The sequence below is a fragment of the Peromyscus maniculatus genome, chromosome 20 (genome assembly GCF_049852395.1).
Source record: "Peromyscus maniculatus bairdii isolate BWxNUB_F1_BW_parent chromosome 20, HU_Pman_BW_mat_3.1, whole genome shotgun sequence".
NCBI classification, from domain to species: Eukaryota; Metazoa; Chordata; class Mammalia; order Rodentia; family Cricetidae; genus Peromyscus; species Peromyscus maniculatus.
In genome coordinates this window covers 69,450,431-69,473,555 of record NC_134871.1, presented here as the reverse complement: position 1 = coordinate 69,473,555, position 23,125 = coordinate 69,450,431, and the positions used below count along the sequence as shown (strand labels likewise).

Below are 23,125 nucleotides of genomic sequence, written 5' to 3'. Positions count from 1 at the left end.
TCAAAAACAGCAACCACAGAAGCTTTGTTGGGGTGGAGAGATGGCTGAGTACTTATGGTACTTAAGAGTGTTTATACTCGGCCAGAGGAGCCAGCTGGGTTCCCAGCATCTGTGGAGGGCAACTCACCAACACTTCCAACTCCAGTTCCACAAGCTTCTGACACATCTGGCTTCTGTTTTTTCTTTTGGTTTTTCATGACAAGATTTTTCAGTGTAGCCCTGGCTATCCTGGAACTCAGTCTATAGACCAGGCTGGACTCCAACTCACAGAGATCCGCCTGCCTCTGCCTCCCGAGTGCTGGGATTAAAGGGGTACACCACCACTGCCCGGCTAACAAATATTTTAAAATAAGTAAATAATAAAATAACCGTTGATAGATATTCTCCCTTTCTGTAGGCATTTGACTTCCTGAGGCTTCGCAATTGATGTATCTGTCTAATTCCAGGCCTGAGCTTTATTCACCTTCAAGTGTCTCTGGGTTGAGGAAGGGACTTGGGTAAGGGGCTGAGAGTACGAACCACAAAGGCTGTTTTTTGTTTTTGGATCTTCATACAATTATGTGGCTAAAGCCGGGCGGTGGTGGCGCACGCCTTTAATCCCAGCACTCGGGAGGCAGAGCCAGGCGGATCTCTGTGAGTTCGAGGCCAGCCTGGGCTACCAAGTGAGTTCCAGGAAAAGGCGCAAAGCTACACAAAGAAACCCTGTCTCGAAAAACCGAAAAACCAAAAAAAAAAAAAAAAAAAAAAAAAAAAAAAAACAATTATGTGGCTAAGAGGATAAGGAAGATCCCGAGTTTGAGGCCAGCCTGGGAGACTTGCTGAGGAGAGGCTGCGGTTGGGCTGGGCCACACGCTGTGGCAGCAGTGAGTAACAGCTGGCTGTTTCATCCATGTTGGTGGCAGTGATGCTGCTCCCTGGGATGAACGGACGGTCTACCACTGCTTGTTCAGTTTGGAGAAGTTTGGCAAGACAAATGGTGGGGAGAAGAAATTGCTGTGAAGATATTATCTTCTAGGGAAGAATGTTCGTGGTTCCAAGAGACAGACATTTATCAGACTGTGATTGCTCCAAACCACAGAGGAGGCGCGCGTGCGCGCGCGCGCGCACACGTGTGTACACACACACACACACACACACACACACACACACACACACACACACACACACAGAAAAAGAAAAGAAAAGAAAAGAAAAAATATTTCTCCAGGGAACCATGATCATGCCTAACAGCAACTTTGAAATCTCCAAAAGGATTCCGGGACCCCACAACAATGATTCCAAATGGACTATGGTAAAGCCATTAAGCTAGTTAACACCATGGAAAGATCGGCTTTGGACTACAAACTGTTCAGGACAATTTCGAGATGGCTTCTGAGATGATTCAGATTCACAGACAACTCGAGCAAGGACTTGAAACAAGCCCAACATTTTCGCATTAAGCAGAGACTGGACAACAAATGATGCAGCTAACTCTCCAGGACTTGACAATTAACCCAAAAATTTTCTTTTCAGGATTCCCTAAAGATATCTTTACCCCCCAGAAAGCAGGAAGTAATTTTAAGAAAAACAATGCCCACATTCCCAAGAGGTGGGGTGGGTGGTTTTTGGTCATTCAATGGCTTATGGATAATTGTTATTGTTTATGATGGTTGGTTACAAGTTGTTAATTGTTAATGGTCAAAAAAAAGAAAAAAAAGCTAAACAAAGGAGATTAAATACAGGGTTCTTGTTTAAAAAAAAGAAAAAGAAAAAAGAAGATATAGAAAAGGGTAGATCATTGAATCTACTCTGAAAAAAGGGAAGATATAGAAATGATAAGATAAAAGGTAGACTTTTGGATTTACTCAAAAAAAAGAGAATATGGGCCGGGCGGTGGTGGCGCACGCCTTTAATCCCAGCACTCGGGAGGCAGAGCCAGGTGGATCTCTGTGAGTTCGAGGCCAGCCTGGGCTACCAAGTGAGTTCCAGGAAAGGCACAAAGCTACACAAGAGAAACCCTGTCTCGAAAAACCACAAAAAAAAAAAAAAAAAAAAGAGAATATGGATATAAGATAAAAAAAAAAGGGGGAGATTGTTAAATCTACTTTTAAAAAGGAACTACTTGTTTTAAATAGGATAAGTAATGAAATTTTTTGTCTGAATTTGTCAAATGTTAATGGACTGGACATTTTTAATATATATAATGGAGTTTTTGTCTGAATCCATCAAATGTTAATGGACTAGACATTGTTAATGTAATTCTTGACTGTATATATTGTATATACTTATTGGATATATTTTTTCTAAATTTTAGACAAAAGGGGGAAATGTGGTGATATGTGTCCCCCAATATATTGTGCACCCTAATAAACTTATCTGGGGTCAGAGAACAGAACAGCCACTAGATATAGAGGCCAGAAAATGGTAGCACACACACCTTTAATCCTAGCATTTCAAAGACAGAGATCTGTCTGGATCTCTGTGAGTTCAAAGCCACACTGGAAACAGCCAGGCATGGTGGCACACACCTTTAATCCCAGGAAGTGATGGCAGGAAGCAGAAAGGTATATAAGTGAGGACCAGGAACTAGCGCCTGATTAAGCTTTTAAGCTTTTAGTAGCAGTTCAGCTGAGAGTCATTCAGATGAGGACTCAGAGGCTTCCAGTCTGAGGAAATAGGATTGGCCGAGGAATTAGCAAAGTGAGGTTAGCTGTGGCCTGTTCTGTCTCTCTGATCTTTCAGCGTTCACCCCAATACCTGGCTCTGGGTTTGTTTTTATTAATAAGACCTTTTAAGATTCATGCTACATTTAGTCTCTGATATGGCATGGATTCAACAACAACAAAATGACTGCCTTGATTATCCTTTTGAATGCTACGTAACCCCAGATTTAAGCGGAGATCCAGCAGAGCAAGACAGATCTAGACCAGTCACTATGGTCTTGAATGTCACTATTAGAGTTCCTATTGCTGTGATAAAACATTGGACCGATAGGTTTACTTCAGGCTCCACTTCCACTTCACAGTCCATCGCTGAGGGAAGTCAGCAGGAGCCCAGAAGCAGGAGCTAAGGCAGAGGCCATGGAAGGGTAAAGGAATGTTTCCTGTCCTGACCACCTGTTCCCAAATACCTGGCAGCCACTTCCCAAATTACCACACAGAAGCTTACATTAATTGTAAATGCTTGGTCAGTATCTCAGGCTTGTTACTATGCTCAGCCATGTGGCTCGGTACCTTTTCTCAGTACTGCATTCTCATCTTGCCTCTCTGCGGCTGCCAGCAGCTCTCTGACTCCGCCCTTCCTCTTCCCAGAATTCTCCTGCTCTGGCTCTTGTGCTCAATCTCTTCCTGCCCAGCTATCGGCCAATCAGCTTTTTATTAGCAAATGAGAGTAATACATATTCATATTGTACAAAAGGATTATCCCACAGCAGAGGGGTACTGTTTACTGGCTCACAGAACCTTCGTAAATAAAAATATTGACTATTATCTGTGTTAACAAGGACTTTGGACGTAAGTTGGGCGTTAAAATATTAGCAAATAGGGGCTGGAGAGGTGGCTCAGCCGTTGAAGGCTAGGCTCACAACCAAAAGTATTAGCAAATAGTAGTTAGCACTAACTATGGAAATGGGCATGTACCTACCACCTAGGTTGAGAAAGCAGATCATAGCTGTGGCTAAGTCTGTGCACTGAATAAGTGGTTTCCTGGAGCTTTCATAAAATAAAGTGTTTGCCTGGGGCTTCTTTACAGACGAAAATAATAAAATTTCCTTTTTATAATGATTTATTTTATTTTATGTACATTGATATTTTACCTGTATGTATGTCTGTGTGAGGGTGTCAAATTCCCTGGAGCTGGAGTTACCGACAGTTATGAACTGCCATGTGGTTGCTGGGAATGGAACTTGAGTCCTCTGGAAGAGAAGGCTAAACTATCTCTCCAGCCCCAATAATAAAGTTTCTTATTCTCAACCCTCAGTGATAATAAATGCTGAACTGGGGACTTGGTTCTGAGCCAAGGAGAAGGGTGGTGGGTAAAGGCTTGCCTTGAGGGCCTGCGTTGACTCCCCAGAGCCCACATAACGGTGGACAGTCAAACACTTCTTCGGTCCCAGTGTCCCTGCAGTGGGGTGGAGGAGCTCACAGGCCCGCCGTGTGCATGCACAGTAGCAAACAGCAAAGGGACTCTGCCTCAAACAAGGCAGATGGTGAGCAAACACCTGAGGTTGTCTCTGACCTCCGCGAGTGTGCCATGGTGTGTGTGCACACATATGCACATGCATCATACATGCACAAAAGAGACGAGGAGGAGGAGAAACAGTGCAGTCTCCTTCTGTCTTCTTGGACAACTAAGATAAGGGCCAGGGTGTTGGAGAGCTAGCTCAGCACTCAAGAGGAAGCCAGGGTTGGTTCCCAGCACCCACATGGCGGCTCACAACCATCCATAACTCCAGTTTGAGGGGATCAGACCAGATTTTGTCTTCTAACTTCTGAAGGCACCAGGCACAGTCATGGTGCACATACATACATGCAGGCAAAACACTCAAACACTTAAATAAATCTGAAAAGAAAGAGAACATCTTACCCAGGATGCTGCTTGAAAAACATTTGAGGACGATTCAGTCCCGAGCTACAAAACAAAATGACCTGGGAGCTGGAAAGCTGGCCCAGTGGTTAAGGGCACTAGCTGCCCTTCCAGAAGACCCAGATTTGATTCCCAGCATCCACGTGGCAACTTAGAACCATGTGTAATTCCCGGTCCAAGGGCTCTGAGGTCCTCTTCTGGCCTTGTCAGGCACTGAATGTACCTGGTACACCAACATGCATGTGAGCAAAACACTCACACACATAAAATTTTAAATTAAAGAAAAAAGAAAAAGATCAAGAAAACCACCCTGCCTCCTCAAGAACTAAATTGAGATGGAGGCTCCTCTTTGTACTGTGAGCTGGTCTCCAGTGTTCAACCTTCCTGCCTCAGCCTCCCAAGTATGGGACCACATGGCTGTGCCACCACACCTGGCTTAGTCGGCTTCTGATGTCAGGAAAATTACCTTATTAACACTTCACTTGTTACAGAGTATTTTACATACATTGTCATTACTGTTGTTGTTGTTATTTGTATCTAGGGGACAGGATCTTACTTTGTAACCATGCTGGCCTGGAATTTACACAGATTTGACTGCCTTCCCAGTGCTGGGATTAAAGGTGCAAGCCACCTAGTGTACCATCACACCTGGCAATCTAACTTCTTTGGGTGTTTTTTTTTTTTTTTTTTTTTTTTTTTTGCGGTTTTTCAAGACAGCATTTCTCTGAGTATCCTTAAGCTGTCCTAGAACTCACAGAGATCCACATGACTCTGCCTGGACCAGAGCTGGGATTAAAGATGTAGCCGTCACCTCCCAGCTGTTTTTCTGTTGTTGTTGTTTTGCTTTTTTGTTGTTACTTTTTGAGACAGTGTGTCTCTTTGTAGCTGTGGCTGGCCTGGAACTCAGTCTGCTTCTGCCTGTGCTGAGATTAAAGGTGTGCACCACCATGCCTGGTCCAGTCCACCATTTAAAAACAGATCTCTTCAAGTGTGTCAGTGGCAGAATATGAAACCAAATAACAGCCAGGCAGTGGTGGTGGCGCACGCCTTTAATCCCAGCACTTGGGAGGCAAAGCCAGGCGGATCTCTGAGTTCGAGGTCAGCCTGGTCTACAGAGCGAGTTCCAGGAGAGCCAGGACTTCACAGAGAAACCCTGTCTGGAAAAATGAATAAATAAATAAATAGCAAATGCTAGGGAGACTACAGACAAAGGCTTATGGGAGTATAAGCAAGTGCAGTCACTGTGGAAATCTGTGAAACAGAATCTAAATGACAAATTTCTAGGTCTTAATCCTGTGTTTCCACTTTTTCTCACATTAATCCCTCCCTGATCATGACCTAGCAAACCATATTTGGAATCAGATCTTGGATTTTCTGTTACAGATTTATTGCCAAGCCCTGCGCACTCCATGCTGGCATCGAAGACAGTGTTCTCTATCGGGTGGAGTCCAATGACACCCTTGAAAAGGTGTTCATGTCTATTACTAAGGTGAGTAAGCGGAGAACGAGAGAAGGAAGTCACATGGAGATTGCTCTGTAGGTGGGAACAGAGCATGTAAGAACGGCCAGGTAGGAAGAGATGGTTCTTCATGTTTGGGTGGTCTGCTCTACCTCTGTGGAGAAACACCTTTCAGCCTGTACTCCACACACGTTGAAGTTTCACTCCTCAGCATCTACCTCTACCTGAACTTCTCCACCCTAAAAACACATCCGGTCTTATTTTCCCTCTTCTTGCACCAGCTTCTAATCAAGATGAGGATGGTTCTAGTGGCCTTTGCAATTTTTATTTTTGGTTTTGTTTTTTGGGGGGAGTCGTTGTGTTTTTTTAACTTGAATGTTTTGCTTGCGTGTAAATAATGTGCTACATGTGTGCCTGGTGCAGGTGGAGGCCAGAAGAGGGCATTGGATCTCCTGGAACCTGAGTTACAGATGGTTGTGAGCTGCCATGTGGGTGCTGGGAATTGAACTTGGGTCCCCTGCAAGAGCAACAAGTGCTCTTAACCACTGAGCATCTCTCCAGCCTCAGTTTTTTGTTTTTGTCTTTTTAATTTGTGTGTGTGCGTGTGTGTGTGTGATGGGTAAATGAAAATGTAATTGATAGTGAAAGTGCAGAATGCTAAGTAAAGTTCAGTTGCTTTAGAATTGCTATTGTAACTCTATAGAAGTCATCAAGATGTGTAGTTTGACACTGGGCAGATCTTGACTTTCTTAAACTAGCTGTGTGATGTTTTCATTTGTGAGTTAAAAAGGACTTGGGTATAAAATCTGGGAAAGGCAATACCACTTGATCCTCTGTGGCTGTCACCTGTGTGCCGCTCCGCTAGTGAGGTGGGAGTTTGTGCAGAAGGGGTGTGCTAACTCTGGTCATCATCTGCAGTATCCTGACGAGAAAAGGTTGGAGGGCCTGGCAAAGCAGCTGGACTGGGACGTCCGAAAAATCCAGTGCTGGTTTCGTCATCGGAGGAATCAAGACAAGCCTCCAACGCTCACTAAGTTCTGTGAAAGCATGTATGTGTGCAGAGGGAGTAGAGAAGGAGAAGGGTGGGGTGGGGTGCAGCTGGACTGTTTCCTCTTGGGAATTAGTTCACTAGTGGGATAATAGAACAGACGCGTGACTAGGTATGTCTGACTCTAAGGCTCAAGATAAGGTTTCAGAAGCCGAGGGGAAATGGAACTAGAGTTCTGTCCTGGTGCTCCCGACCAGCTCTCTTGGGTGAGTAAATGGCAGAGCCCTCACAGAAGTAGGGAGAAGAGAGTTGGAAAACCGGTCACATTTGTCCCCTGGTCACACTTCCACTAAGGCAAGTGATTTTCCACTTTGCTCCTCCTTTTCAGATAGATTGAGCTAAGCATGGTGACACACACACACTTTTAACCCCAGCATTCGGAAGACAGGCAGGTGGGTCTCCAGTTCAAGGCCAGGCTGGTCTAGACATCCAAGTTCCAAGCCAGCCATGGTTACAAAGTGAGACCTTGTCTACTTACTTAAAAAAAAAAAGTGGGCTGGAGAGATGGCTCAGTAGTTAAGAGCACTTGATACCCTCCCAGAGAGCCCGTTTCCCAGCACGCCCATCAGGGAGCTCATAACCCTCTGTAACTCCAGATCCAGGAGATCTGAAGCCTCTGGCCTCCTTGGACACCTGAGATCCACATACCCTCTCATGCACTTGTGAGTACACACACACACACACACACACACACACACACACACACACACACACACACACGTACACACACACAATTTAAAAATTGATACAAGCTGGATGCACACCTTTTATCTCGGTACTCAGGAGGCAGAGGAAGGTGGATCTGTTGTTCAAAGGAGGCCAGTCTGGTCTGTAGAGGGAGTTTGAGTTCCAGGACAGCCAGAGCTACAAAGAGAAATCCTATTTCTTGAAAAACCAAAATAAATAAATAAATATACAATAAGCCTTTTAAAAAATAGGCTGGAAGTGAATTCCAGTAACTGCACTTATATAGGTAAGTGTGTATACCCCTGCTTACCTTGGTAAAAATAGTACCAACTTGTTCTATATTTACTTTTTTGTGGGAAGTTTCCCTTTTCTGAGAAATATTGTACTTGAAATCACCGAGTTCTTTTGGTTTTTCAATGCAGTGTAGCTAGAGTTTTCCTTCCTTGTCCACAGTCAGGACAAATCTTTTTTTTTTTTTTTTTTTTTTTGGTTTTTCGAGACAGGGTTTCTCTGTGTAGCTTTGCGCCTTTCCTGGAACTCACTTGGTAGCCCAGGCTGGCCTCGAACTCACAGAGATCCGCCTGGCTCTGCCTCCCGAGTGCTGGGATTAAAGGCGTGCGCCACCACCGCCCGGCCTCAGGACAAATCTTTGTCACCCACCAGTCCCACAGCCGCTCAGACCCAACCAAGTAAACACAGAGACTTACATTGCTTACAAACTGTATGGCCGTGGCAGGCTTCTTGCTAACTGTTCTTATAGCTTAAATGAATCCATTTCCACAAATCTATACCTTGCCACGTGGCTCGTGGCTTACCGGCATCTTCACATGCTGCTTGTCATGGCGGCGGCTGGCAGTGACTCACTCCTTCTGCCTTCCTGTTCTTTCTTCTCTCCTGTTAGTCCCGCCTATACTTCCTGCCTGGCCACTGGCCAATCAGTGTTTTATTTATTGATCAATCAGAGCAATTTGACATACAGACCATTCCACAGCAATGCAGGGTGTCTCTGGTTGTCCTGGAACTTGCTTTGTAGACGAGGTTGATCTTAAAGATGATGTGCCTGCCTCTGCCTCCCAAGTGCTGAGATCTAAGTGTGCGCCACCATGCTCTGTGAAAGCACAGTTTTTAATTTTCTGGAAATGGATATCAGTCACTGTCATGCAATTTAAAAATTGGGTCTTATGAAGGAGTCTAATAGGAAAGGAGAGTCCAGCAGTGACTCCAGCTTTTGGAGATCAGTTCTGTCCCAGTGCCACCCCGAATTCTCCAGCCCAAAAGTGGGTTCCCCGTGCTCATTTATCTAACTTCTACTCTTTGCTCACCCAGGTGGAGATTCACTTTTTATTTATGTGTGTTCTGCTACGGAATTAGATTTCTCTGGTTGGTGAGTCTAAACTCTTTGTGTCCTCTCGTTGGATTCTAAACATGTCTAGATGCCTTGGTTTCTAGAAGTAAACCTTGAATACCTCCAGCTGCTTCTGTTTCGTTCTGAGGTCAGGCTGGCCTTGGCCTTGGCCTTCTGCCCCAGTCTCTGCACTGCTGGGGTGACAGGTGTGTGGGACACCACTCCCGGTTTAGGCCGTTATTGTTCCTCAAGTGTTTCCATCAGGATGCATTCCTCCTCTTATGTACAGTTTATTTGCAGATTGTATGCAGGATAGATGCTAATTGCTGTCTTCTACCCTGGGTTTGACCTCACTAAACTCAAGGCCTACTTTTCCCTCTAATGATGTTAGTAATGAAGTCAGAATAGTACTCAGTGATTTGCAGAGCCCTTAAAAACTCTTGTTCTTCCAGGAGGAGATGAAATTGATAACCATTTATGTATTTGTTTTATTTTGAGATACCGTCTCCTATGTAGCCCTGGTTGGCCCTGGAACTTACAAGTTAGCCCAGGCTGAGCTGGACCGCAGTGACCCACCTGCTTCTCCTCCAGGGCACTGGGATTAGGCTTGTGCTGTCACACCGCCTCCCCTTGAGTTTGAGACGAAGCCACAGCTCACTGACTTTCCCTTCCCCTTCCCTGCCCTACCCGGTGCTGGAGTTACACAGTTCTGGGGTCTCATGTGGTAGCTGGGGATCCTAACAGTTCTCACCCTTGGCTGGGAAGCGCTTTAACTGAGCTCGCGCCCTAGTCCCTAAATTTTTGTTTCTGTGGGTTTTTTTTGTTTGTTTTTGTTTTTCAAGACAGGGTTTCTCTGTGTAGCTTTGGCGCCTTTCCTGGAACTCTCTCTGTAGACCAGGCCAAACTCACAGATACCCTCCTGCGTCTGCCTCCCGAGTGCTGGGATTAAAAGCGTGCGCCACCACTGCCCAGGCTTATTTTTGCAATTTTTGAAAATTAAAATATAGAAGCCAGGAGGTGGTGGTGCACCTGGTCTACGGAGTGAGTTCTAGGATAGCCAGTGCTGTTACACAGAAAAATTGTCTTGAAAAAAGAATTGCAGAAATAAATGTAACATTTAAAAAGGAAGAACAAGACAAAGGGGCTGGAAAAGGCTTTTAAAAGAAAGGAAAGAAGGGGGGTGCTGGAGAGATGCTCGGTGGTTAAGAGTGATTTCTGCTTTTCCAGAGGACCTGAGTTTGGTTCCCAGCACCCGGGTCATGTGACTCAGATGCCTGTAACTTCAGCTTAGGGGATCTAACACCCCTTTCTAGCCTCTGTGGGTGCTGACACGTATGTGGCAGGTACATCCACACAAATAAATTTTAAAGAATTTAAAATAAATGTAGAAAAAGAAAAAGTAAATCTAAAGTAAATTAAAGAAACAATCAACAATAGAAACTGGAAATATAACTCATTTAGTGAGGTCCTGGATATGAGGCCCAGGACTCTGGGTTGAGGGGGCAGAAATTAATGAAATAGTCATTAGACAAATAATGGATAAAAGTGATAAAATCAAATTTCAGTTTTCTAAAAGGTTCAGTTAAAATTAATAACTCCATATCAGGTGTGGTGGCATCTGCCCATGATCCAATGTTCAGGCAACTAATGCATGAGGTTTGGGAGTTTGAGGCCATTCTGGGCTACATAATAAGACCCTATCTCAAAAAGAAAAAAAGGGGGGGAAATATGAATTACTAATATACAGGGGTGCCACTGTAGACCTTCTGGACACTACTGAAAGAATATAAAGATAGTATTGTAAGCAATTTAAAAGTTAACCAACACTTGCTGGGCCTGGTGGCACACATCTTCAATCCCATCACTCAGCTCTCCTGAGTTCGAGGCCAGCCTGGGCTACAGAGTGAGTGCCAGGAGAGGTGCGGGGGTGGGGTGGAATAAAGATGGAAGAGAAGAACGAAGTGCATAAAGATGTCCTCTGTTCTCTACATAAGTGCCATGGCACACGTGTGCACACACACGCGCGCGCGCGCGCGCGCGCACACACACACATTAATAATAAATAAAATTATTCAAAGAAATTAGGCCAAGCGTGGTAGCCTGTATCTTTAATCACAGCACTCAGAAGGCAGAAGCAGGGAGATTGCTGGGTCTGGGACCAGCCTGGTCTGTATCATAAGATCTTGTCACAAAAAAACAAATAACAAAACAGGGTGGAGGCCACTGGAGAGATGGCAGTGTTAAGAATGACTGCTGAGCTGGGGAGTGGCGCCGCACACCTTTAATCCCAGCACTCAGGAGGCAGAGCCAGGCAGATCATGTGAGTTCAAGGCCAGCCTGGGCTACAGAGAGAGTTCCAGTACAGCCACCAAAACTACACAGAGAAACCCTGTCCTGAAAAAAAAAAGAGAGAGAGAGAGATGACTCAGTGGTTAAGAGCACTGGCTGCTTTTCCAGAGGACACAGGTTCAATTTCCAGCACCCACATAATGGATTACAACCATCCATCTGTAACCCTCTTTGAGCTTCTGTGGACACTGCATGCCTGTGGTAAACAGACAGAAGTGCAGGCCATACACATCAAATAAAATGAAAAAGAACACATACTGCTCTTGCAGAGGGCCAGAGTCCCAGTGCCCAGCAGTTGGGCAGCTCATAACCATCTGCAGCTGCACCGCCAGGGGACTCAACACCTCTGGTCTCTCCAGGCACCTGCACTCATGTACTTAGACAAATGCACATATGAAAATTCAGGGGCTAGGATTGAGAGGTGGCACAGAGGTGAAGAACACATGCTATTCATGTAGAAGATCTGGATTCCGTTCCTAGCCACCCACATGGGGTGACTCACAGTTACCTGTAACTCTAGCTCTAGGGGATTTGACTTCTTTTTCTGGCTTCTGGACACTCATTCACATGTACAAACCCACAAGTGTGCCCACTATTTAAATAAATCAATAAATATTAAATGCTTTTTTAAATTTGGGGGCTAGAAAGATAGAACTGAGTTGGTCAACTGCTTCCCGTGAAACCATGAAAAGCTGACTTAGGATCCCCAATGCCTCTGTGGCACAGACTGGCCCAAAACTCAGAGCAGTCCTCCTGCCTCTGCATGTACCACCAGGCCAAGCCAGACATTGGTTTGTTGACACAGGCCTCATTATGTGGTCCAAGCTGTTCCGGAACTCACTGTGCAGCCCCAGCTAATCTCCACCTCAGAATCCAGTACTTGAGAGGCCAAGGCAGAAGGATTTCTATGAGTTCAAGGCCAACCTGAGCCAAATGGTGAGAGACTGTCTCTCAAAAGCAGATCGAGATTTTTTTCTCTTCTCTGCCTTGTGTTCTGTTGTGATGGTGCTTTGCTTTGGTTTTGGTTTTTTGAGACAGACTCTTGCTAGATAACCCTGGCTGGCCATTAATCTGCTTTTGGTTCAGACGGCCTCAAACTTGACATGATGCTCAAGCCTCCCAAGTGCTGGGATTGCTGGTACGCCACCACGCCTAGCTTTCCTCTTTCTTATACCCCTCACTTAGAGAAAAGGACTATAGGGTAGATCCTGTAACAATGTGGGGACCAAAGGCCAACCTGGGTTATCTGTTTTTCTCTTAGACGCCTTGGTTCTGGGACACCCGACAATGCTGGCAGAGCTATCCGTATCAGGTAGGAGCTGAGGTGTTCCAAGACTGAGGGGGGGGGAGGGGGGGAGAGTGTGGTATCAGTGAAGGACAGGCAGTGTAGGCATATTCAATTTATACAGAGTTCCCTGATACTGTTGATACTGTGAGTCAGTCCTTTTTTTTTGGTTTTGTTTTTCGAGACAGCGTTTCTCTGAGCAGAAATACCTTAGAGAGCTTTTTCCAGGCTGTGCTTCTGCTTGTCCCCTGGTGTACGGAAAGAAAAGCAGCTCCCTAGTGTTGATAAAGTCCTTCTTGACTCAGATGCCTTTTTTAAATCAGGAGCTATTAGACTCCTCCTAAGGGCATCTTGACTCTAGTCTGTACTTTAAAAGTATCAGGGAGAGGAAAGAGCGATGGGAGAGGGAAGGCCGGGCAGTCCGTCCAGAATCCCGGACACATTGGTGGGCCTGTGTGTTATCCTCACCTCCTCTCTAGGAGATGAGAGCCAAGATGAGTTTACGGGGCGCAAGGGAAAAGTTCTTGTCTCATACCGATCCAGTCCCAGCTGTTGCAGATCTTGGGAACAGGGAAGAAAAGAACTAAAAAGTGTGGGTGCTGTAGAGATGGGGTGCCCCTCAGGTGCTGCTGTTCTAGCTGCCCTTTTTTCTTCTAGCCACTCTCGAGAGAGCTTTATTACTACTACATCATGGAGCTGGCTTTCTACTGGTCTCTCATGTTTTCTCAGTTTATAGACGTTAAGAGAAAGGTAAGTTGTCAGCCCTCGGCTGTCACCACCGTCGCCGTGATGGGCTCCCTCGTGAGAGAGGGGGTGGCGGGGCTGTCGCTGGCTTTCTCACTAATGACGGACGGGTTTAAGGTGGTCGGGGCAGTGGGGCAGACGGCAAGGCCACGGATAAGCACGATCTTCCCTTCTCTGCTCTCCTGTCCTTTTGTATCAAAGCTCGGGGAATTAGAACTTGGGGTACAAGGCCCGGGTCAGAAAAAGGCTTGATTTTAGAAAAGCAATTTCAGAAAAGTGAACTGACTACCCACGAAGTGATAGTGTCGATATGACGTAGATATTATAAACCCCCAGGAAGGACAGACTCTTTATATTCACTTCCTTCTCCACTCCGTGTGTCACTGGGACCACAGCACCTGACAGAAGCGCTCTGGAGACGAGGGTTGTTTGGTTCACAGTTGCAGTCCCTCCGTCACAGCAGGGCAGCTATGGCAGTAGCTCAGTTCATGGCCGCAGGAGTAGTGGTGGAACCGCTACATCACTGCCCCGGGAAGCAGAGAAGGTGCCCTGGGAGCCGCTGGCCTGCTAGAGCCTTCGGAGGTCAGCCCCCGACCTCCTGCCAGCCGGGGCCACCATTCCTAAAGGTTCCACAGCCTCCCAAGGTAGCACCACCAGCTGGGCAGACGTCACCCAGGATGTAAGCCTGTGGAGAAGAACACTTCACATTTAAACCACAACGTCTAAGAATTATTTCTATTTAATATAAAATATATGACTTTACATAATGTATGCTATATAATATATGATATATAAATGTAAATAACAATATCTGTTTATTTATAAAACTGAGATTTTTCTCAGTTTTAATTTGACATGTGAACCCAAGGGGGAAAAAAACCTTAAACTTAAAAGCTGGAAGTATTTGCAATAAGATGAGTTGTTTAGCTAAGTAAGCAGTTCTCTAGCACTTTGAAGGTTTAGTTTTGATTATGTGGATGTGGATGTGTCCATGTGTGTGAATCCAGGTGCCCAGAGAGGCCAGAAGAGGGTGTCAGGCCCCTGAGAGCCGCCTCACCTGGGGGCTGGGAACCAAAGGGCTCCTAACCGCTGTGCCAGGGGAGCTGCGGGTGGGCGGCCGTTCCCACAGCCTCTGGAACCTCTGCTGCCATTTCTTCCTAGGACTTCCTGATCATGTTTGTGCATCACTTGGCCACCATCGGGCTCATCACCTTCTCCTACATCAACAACATGGTCCGCGTCGGGAGTCTGGTCATGTGTCTCCACGACTCCTCGGACTTCCTGCTGGAAGTAAGAGCCTGACCTGCTGCCTCGCCATTCCTCCCCCTTTCTGGACTTGTGAGAACTGACTTTCTCCCCAACTCAATTTTTCTTTTGTCCAGGCTGCCAAGCTGGCCAATTATGCCAAATATCAGCGCCTCTGTGACACCCTCTTTGTGATCTTTAGTGCAGTTTTTATGGTCACTCGTCTAGGAATCTACCCACTGTGGTAAGTGCTCAAGGCTGTGAACTGTGGTAGGTATCTCATGATACCTTTTGCCGATATAGTTTTTCTATCTGTTCTTGCCAGTCAAATACTAAGAACCCCAGTGCCCTGCCTTTCCCTGGACCTAGGCTGACCCTTTGTGGACTCTTACAGGACCTCAGCTGCCTTGTGCAGTGTTTCTAGTGAGTCAGGGTGTGTATGTTGTTCTTCTGGCTTTTCCTGCTCATTTCTGCTGGCAGTCTTCACCATGCTTGGGTCACTCAGCACTCCTTTGCCCTCTTGCGTTGGTCTCAGGGATTCTGGCTTTGCTTGCTCTGCCCTTGCTGTATGCCCTCTGCCTCATCCTGAGCAGCACAGACAGGTGCGTGCGTTCCCTTCTATACTCATTCCCTAGACTACGGAGTTCGTGACTGAGTCCCAGCAAATCAACCACTTGCTGCCCCCTGTACCTAAGAATCTAAATCACGCCTAGGATTTGACTATAGGCCTATTGCTGTCCAGGTGTTGTGCAGCTGTGTACTTGAGGTGATGGATAGTGAGCTGCCCCATCACTTCCTAAGAGTCCCTCTCTTCCTCCTGTCTCAGAGGTAGAAACGCCATGGGCTCCTCTGTTTACTTCTGACTCCTTATGAAAGTCCAGCCCCGTTAGTGCAGCTACTGGAAAGTGTGCAGAGGAAGCACAGATGACTGTCCTGGGGCTCAGCTTCCCTCTGCCCAACCAGTCTGACTGTTGTCTCCTCCTCCTAGGATTCTGAACACAACCCTCTTTGAGAGTTGGGAAATGATCGGGCCCTACCCTTCCTGGTGGTTCTTCAATGGCCTTCTCCTGACCCTACAGGTTCTGCATGTCATCTGGTCTTACCTAATTGCGAGAATTGCTTTTAAAGCCTTGATCCGGGGAAAGGTAAGGCTGAAATGTCCTTCTTCCTTTGGACCATGAGGGGCATGGGTATTACTCCGCAGACCTCTGTCCAGGCTAGGGACCCTCAGCTACCCCAGCAGCCCCACAGTCAGTCCCCTAGAGTGCTGCTGCATGAAGCACCACACAGACCAGGCATGGTGCCTTAGGCACGCCTGCAATCCCGGTGCTGAGGAGGTGACCAGGAAATCAGAAGCCAAGGTCATCATCCCTTGCTACATAGTGAGTTTGAGGTCAACCTGGAGTGCTTGACACCCTGTCTCAAATTAACAAAAAGAGAGTGGCTATCGACGTAGAGCTAAAGACACAAACTGGAAAGCCAGACGGTTGTGGTCTAAGAACTGTGGTAGCTCACTAGCTCTTCTAGGGTGACCATACTGCAATACACAAGATTGCTTTAGCTCAGCAACTAGACATTGGCCTTGCTCACTGTCTGAAGCAAGAGTCTTGAGTGAGCCCATGTTTGGTTTTTAGTACACAAAACGCAAAGAAGGAAACCCCGCCTTTAAGACAGTGTTGGAGGCTGAGCCTTGATGAACAGACATCCCACCACTTAGCTAATCCCAGCCCCTAGAGCCTCCAGGTAATGACAGAGCAAACCTAAAGCAGTCGGGCTGTCGAGCCAGAGCGCCGCCCGTCATGCAGACTCCCGAGTGACCGCGCAGGGGACCATAACCTGGGTATTTGTTCTCTCTCACTGTTCTTGATGGCTGTAATGGGTTTCGGGGCTTGTGTGGTGTGCCTGTGCATCTTGTTGTAGCTACTGGACATCTCTCTTCTCCTCTGCCTTTCTCTCCTGACTAGGTGACCTACCCAGGAAGGAGGAGAGCCAGACTCTGTACCTTCTGCTCTTTCTTCAGCTCCTCCCTCTTTTCTATGTCTGGTGGGAGCTGGACAGTTCCATCCTTTGCATGTAAGTGCATCTCTGCTTCTAGAGCTGGGAGAAGCCCGTCGGAGCGGCTCCTCCTTCCTTCCCGCTGTCTTTCCCTTCCGCCTTGGGATGTGCTCGCTCCTCTAACCTGTGTGACTGTTGTTGACTGGAGCTGAAGTTACCAGATACCTTCCCTAAATTAAGGCAAGGACTAAGTCTAGTCTTGAATGGGTTTTGCTTTTGAGCCTCTCCACCTCAGATCTGGAGACGTTCTGCCCTCTGGTGGAAATTCCCTAGACATCAGGTAATCAGAGCTCCCCGGGTTCAGAGTCAACAGCTCCAGTCACTGCAGTCACCAAACTCGTCTAAAGCAAATGTCCTTCCTTTATAACAACAGCGGGAGCCGCGTCCCTTCACCACAGTGCTCTCTAAACAGTGCACGGCCACTGTTGGCGTTTTGCACGGGTCATCGTCCTGATGCGGGTTTCACTGGTTTCCTCTCCTTGATTTTTATGGCCCCGCATAGAGAATTTGAAAAATACAAAACAAAAAGCATGTGTAAAGGGCAAAGTCAGAGCCGGGCAGTGGGGGCCACACCTTTAATCCCAGCACTCGGGAGGCAGAGCCAGGTGGATCTCTGTGAGTTTGAGGCCAGCCTGGTCTACAGAGTGAGATCCAGGACAGGCACCAGAACAACACAGAGAAACCCTGTTTCGAAAAGGGGGGGGGGGGCAAAGTCAAGACTGGGAAGGCTGTCCACACTGACTGCCCACCGATCTTGACTTTAAGTGCCGAAGGGGTGCCAAAACTTCATGGTGAGCCCAGTGATAGCAGAACTACGGAACCAGGTTCCTGAGTCAGTTTGGGGAGTGGAGCAGAACTCGGGTAAGCAGGGTGAACAGATGCAGTGCCCACGGTCATCAGAGATAACACCTTGAGAGCAGTCCTTTGTACTGACCTTCCCAGTTCCTGGAGGAAGAGGGGAAGGTGCTGGGCTTTTCCTCCACCTATAGAGGACTCAGCGAGGCTTCTGTTCTTAGGCCTTTATCAGAGCAGCTTGAGGACACATGAGAGACAAGCAGAAAGAAGGGGATCTACTCACAGTCCAGCCAGTACTCCAGGGGACACTTGGACTCTGTCACCTGAGCCTAGGCTAGACCAGAGACAGTGTACGAAAGTGGTCTTTCTGAGATGAATCTGCCCTGTGTTTCTGTAAGGAGGAGCATATTTACTGCCTTGGTCCTGTCCCACTCAGGTGTCTAAGGATGACCGCAGTGACGTGGAGAGCAGCTCAGAGGAAGAAGATGAGGCCACCCACACAAACAGGCTCTCTGGCCGCAGCTCCAGCAATGGCGCCAACTGCGTGAATGGCCACATGGGAGGCAGCCACTGGGCTGAAGAACGTGGGACTTGTAAGGCTGTTGGCAGCCCGCTCTTTGGGGCTTCTCCACATCTCCAGTCCTGTGACTAGGACAGAAAGGCTCTGAGGAGGATCAAAGAAACAAACAGTTTCATGTCTTAAAGAAACGCCGCTGTTTTGTATTTAATGCCCCCGGTCCTTTTAGTAACGTTATTTCTCTGTCTGTGTTTGTGTGTTTGTGCATTGTGCATACGGATGAGTTTCATCGACTGGGCTGGGGCACGGTTTTGGACCACTAGGCATCACCTAGCCAGTTCTGAACCCACCTCAAACCCAGCGTTGGCTGCATCTTGAATTACGCTGTCTGTCTCCAGACCATCTTCGTCCTTGTCCCACGGCTCTCGAGGCTCCAAGTTCCTGATCCATCTAAATAAATGGTGCTGCCAGATTCAGCTCCTCCAGGCTTTGGGAACGGTTCTTCTGGAGCAGGAAGCAGTGTTTCACCTAATGAAGGACTCTGGCTAGGGGATCACTGTGGCCTCTACTGCATCCCCTTCCTACCGCCTGACGGTGACTGGGACAACTACTGATGCCCTGCTTTTTACTCAACGGTACGCAGGGAGGGGGTGGGAGAGGATGAGCTGAGATGTGGAGAGCGGCAGCCACTGGTGTGCTGTTAACGGTTTTATACTATTGTTTACTCTTGTGTAATTAAAGTGTTTGAACCTCCTCTCCTGTCCTCTCTTTAGTAGCTGTCACTGATGCCCTGGTGACATTTGGGGTTGTTTGGAGTTGGGGGTCTGACATCCTGCTGCCTGAGCGGCTTTGTTACACACAGACTCCATAATTAAGATTTTTTTTTTTCTCCTAGGGGTTGGCAAGATGGCTCAGCAGTTAAGAGCAGAGGCTGCTCTTGCAGAGGACCTGGGTTTGGTTTCTAGCACTTACCCATATAGGGCAACTCACAACTGCTCATAACTCCAGTTCTGGGGATCTGGATGCCACTTCTGGCTCCAAAATCACCTGTGTGGGTGTACATACATACATACTCATAAAATAGGCCCTTGTTTAAAATGATTATTTCTAATTCAAGAGGCTCTTGGACATCCAAAATTTTCTGTGTGTGCTAAGAGGAGTTAGCCAGAATGGCTATATCTTTGAGCCTTTTGTTTTAAGAAAAAAGTGATGTGTTTAATTGGTGTGCTGGCTACTTTTATGTTAGCTTGACACAATTATAATCATAATCATTTTGGAAGAGGGAACCTCAACTGAGAAAATGCCCCAACTATATTGGCCTGTGGGCAGGCCTGTGGGGCATTTTCCTGATTGATGATGGATGGGGGAGGGCCCAGCCCGTGTGGGTGGGATCACCCCTGGGCTGCTGGCCCTGGGTTCTGTAAGAAAGCAGGCTGAGCAAGCCATGGGGAGCAAGTCAGTAAGCAGCATCCTCCATGGCCTCTGCATCAGTTCCTGCCTCCAGGTTCCTGTCCTGACTTCCTTCAGTTATGAACAGCAAGGCTGAAGTGTAAACAAAGTAAACCCTCTCCTCTCCAACTCGCTTTTGGCTGTGGTGTTTCCTCACAGCAGCAGACAAATGGCCACAGCAGCGTTTCTCAGCAGACAGATGTCTAACAGGACCACAGGATAGTTTGGTGAGAAGCCAAGACATCCTTCCAGCACTGGTTTTCATCTCACCACACAGCCTGCCACATGACCTTTTAAGTCATACATGGGTCTGCCGTGTGTTCTTAGTTCTCTTTTGTCTTTTAACCAAACATGGAGAAACTTGTCCTAATCCAGATTTTTCCCATGGAACAATGATATTCCAGAATAATTTTCTGCCTAGTGGTTATTTAAATTATAAAAATATCTCTAGAGGCTTTGTGTACAGGGAGATGCTAGCGTGGTGGTGAAGAAGGCTGAAAGCTGTGTGTCATGCTTTAACGCCTGTAATCCGAGTGCTCTGGAGGCTGAAACATGAACTCGAAGCCAGCCTGGGCTACACAGCAGAGACTTAGTCACAACAAACAAGACATAAAGTGGAGCTGGAGAGGTGGATGCTGTAGTGGTTAAGAGCACGTTCTGTTCTTCCAGAGAACCCACAGGTGGCTCCCAAACATCTGTGATTCCAGCTCCGGGGACATTTGATACTTCTGGACACACGCTTATTTGCATACACCCATACACATAATTAAAATAATAAAATGAAAAGTAGTGCAGCCGGGGCGGTGGTGGCACACGCCTTTAATCCCAGCACTAGGGAGACAGAGGCAGGCGAATCTCTGAGTTCAAGGCCAGCCTGGGCTACAAAGCAAGTTCCAGGAAAGGCGCAAAGCTACACAGAGAAACCCTGTCTCGAAAAACCAAAGAAAACTACTGCTTCGCCTGTGGTGCACACTTTTAGTCCCAGCACTCTGGATACAGAGACAGGCAGACTCCTGTGAGTTTGAGGCCAGCCGGGGACATTAGCTTTTTTTTTTTTTTTTTTAAGGGAAATGTAAAGAATTTTTCTGGGCTGAGAAGATGGCTCAGTGGATACAGTGGATAAAAGCCCTGGGCCCCACATGGTAGGAGGAAACAACTCCTCCAAGATGCCATCAGTCTCCCCACACACAAAGGAATAGGTATTCTGACTCACTAAGGTAGACAGTGGCACCAAGTGGACTAAGATGCTGGATTTAGAACACTGGGTAAGGGAAATGAAGTTTGGTTTTTTTTTTTTTTTTTTTTTGGTTTTTCGAGACAGGGTCTCTCTGTGTAGCTTTGCACCTTTCCTGGAACTCACTTGGTAGCCCAGGCTGGCCTCGAACTCACAGAGATCCGCCTGGCTCTGCCTCCCGAGTGCTGGGATTAAAGGCGTGTGCCACCACCGCCCGGCCGGGAAATGAAGTTTTAAGTGGTCAGTTTGTCAAAACTAATCAGGGAGGCTACTGACAGTGCTTTTGAAGGTCCAGAAGCCAGGCGGTGCTGGTGCTGGTGCTGGTGCATGCCTTTAATCCCAGCACTCTGTAAGTTCGAGGCCAGACCATCTCGGGCTACATGGTAAGACTAGAACTGGCGTGTGACATTTGTATTCTTTAACTGTATCTTTAATTTGGGCTGGGTGTGTGTATGATGAGACCAGGCCCTGAACTGGAGGTGTGCTTTTGAAGGGTCTGTTTCGTGCCTATCCCCTTCATCTTCTTCCTGGCCACTGTAATAAGAATCTCTGCTGTGCCCCAGGCTCCCCCAAACAGCAGAGTCAAGTGTAATGGACTGGAGCAGGAGTCTGTTAGAATTGCCTTTGCTCCCCGACTCCACCCTTTTCCCTCTATTGGATTAACTTTATTATGTATACAGTGTTCTGGGTTTATGCTTGCACACCAGAGCAGGGCACCAGATCTCATTACAGATGGTTGTGAGCCACCACGTCGTTGCTGGGAATTGAACCTGTGTCCTCTGGAAGAGCAGCCAGTGCTCTTAACCTCTGAGCCGTCTCTGCAGCCCGGATTAACTTTTAAAGTGTTTGTTTATTGTGTGTGCAAGCGAGTGGGTGTTCTTGTGTTGACGTCAGAGACAGCCTGCTGCAGTTAGTCCTTCCACCCCAGGTTTGAGGGATGGAATTCAAGTCGTCAGGCTTGCACACGGAGTGTTGGTTTCCTGTTGACCCACCACCAGCCTGGGGAGTTACTTTACTCCACGGGGGGGTGGGGGTGGGGGGGGTGGTTCTATATTCTGGGTGCTAGTGCTTACTTTATCATTACTGTGTGTTGGTGTGCAGGTACATTCTTGTATGCATGATATGCAGGCGTCAAAGGACAGCTTCCTGGAATTGGTCCTCACCTTCCACCTTTACATGGTCCTGGGATTAAACTCGGGTCCCTAGGCTCGAGTGGCTAGCACCTTTACTTTCTGAGCCATTTGGAATTCGGTGGTGGTTAAGATTCATTGTTGTGTGCAGTAACATGTACATGTTTCTCCAGAGAAATCCCAGATAATCTGAGATCAGTTTCCTGGTGTGTGTGTGTGTGTGTGTGTGTCTGTGTCTGTGTCTGTGTCTGTGTGTCTGTGTGTGTTTTGCCTTCATATATGTCTATGTATCTCTATGTACCACATGTGTACCTGGTGCCAGAAGAAAGTGTTGGATCCCCTGGAATTGGAGTTACAGATAATTGTAAGCCAATCATGTGGGTGCTGGGAATCAAACCCAGGTCTTCTGGAAGAGAAGCGTCTTACCTGCTAAGCCATCTCTCCAGCCTCTGGTTCCACAGCCCAGGCACACAAACTTCCTTGCTTTTTCCTTTATTGAATGAGTGTATATATATAAAATATTTAATATATATATATAATATATTAAAATATAATAGATTTTAAATTATATATAATATAATTATATAAAGACTCTTTCAGGGTCTCTAACTGGTGGGTGTTGTGGGATGTCTTTCTGTACGCTGTGAATACATTGGCCAATAAATAAAGCAGCTTTGGCCTATGACAAGACACTTAGAGGCAGAGGGAAGAAGGGCGGAGTCGGGGAGACGCCAGCCCACCGTCCAGGGAGCAACAGGTAATGGGACACAGGTAAAGTCAGGACACGTGGTGATGCACAGATGAATAGAAATGGGTTAAGTTACACGAGCCAGCTAGCAGGAAGCCACAGGCCATGCGGTTCATAATTAAGCCTCTGAAGGATTATTTGATCAGTGGCCGTGGGACCTCGGGCTGGCTGGGACCTGAGAAACTTCCATCTCCAGGTGGGACTCTGTAATCAGCTTCCTCCATGTAGCCAGTCTTGTCTATTGCATTTTTTTTTTCCAGAACTGAGGCCTGAACCCAGGGCCTTGTGCTTGGCTTTATTATTATTATTATTATTATTATTATTATTATTTTTTTTTTTTTTTGTTTGTTTGTTTGTTTTTGGAGACAGGTTTTCTCTGTGTAGCCCTGGCTGTCCTGGAATTCACAGAGATCAACCCGCCTTTCCAGTGCTGGGATTAAAGGCATGTGCCACTATGCCTGGCTGGGTTTAT

General features: G+C 46.9%; 1 protein-coding gene across 1 annotated transcript in view; it reads left to right on the top strand.

Annotated features, from left to right (window-relative positions):
- The window catches only part of Cers5 (ceramide synthase 5), a 34,654-nt gene extending 15,808 nt beyond the window's left edge, over positions 1-18,846 (top strand). The window contains exons 2-10 of the mRNA XM_076556753.1: positions 5,947-6,052; positions 6,941-7,071; positions 9,084-9,141; positions 12,713-12,763; positions 13,394-13,486; positions 14,642-14,770; positions 14,863-14,969; positions 15,714-15,870; positions 18,012-18,846. Coding sequence (XP_076412868.1) covers positions 5,947-6,052; positions 6,941-7,071; positions 9,084-9,141; positions 12,713-12,763; positions 13,394-13,486; positions 14,642-14,770; positions 14,863-14,969; positions 15,714-15,870; positions 18,012-18,227 — 1,048 coding nt within the window. The 3' untranslated portion in view covers positions 18,228-18,846. The remainder of the gene's footprint in view (positions 1-5,946; positions 6,053-6,940; positions 7,072-9,083; positions 9,142-12,712; positions 12,764-13,393; positions 13,487-14,641; positions 14,771-14,862; positions 14,970-15,713; positions 15,871-18,011) is intronic.
- Positions 18,847-23,125: the final 4,279 nt, after the last annotated feature.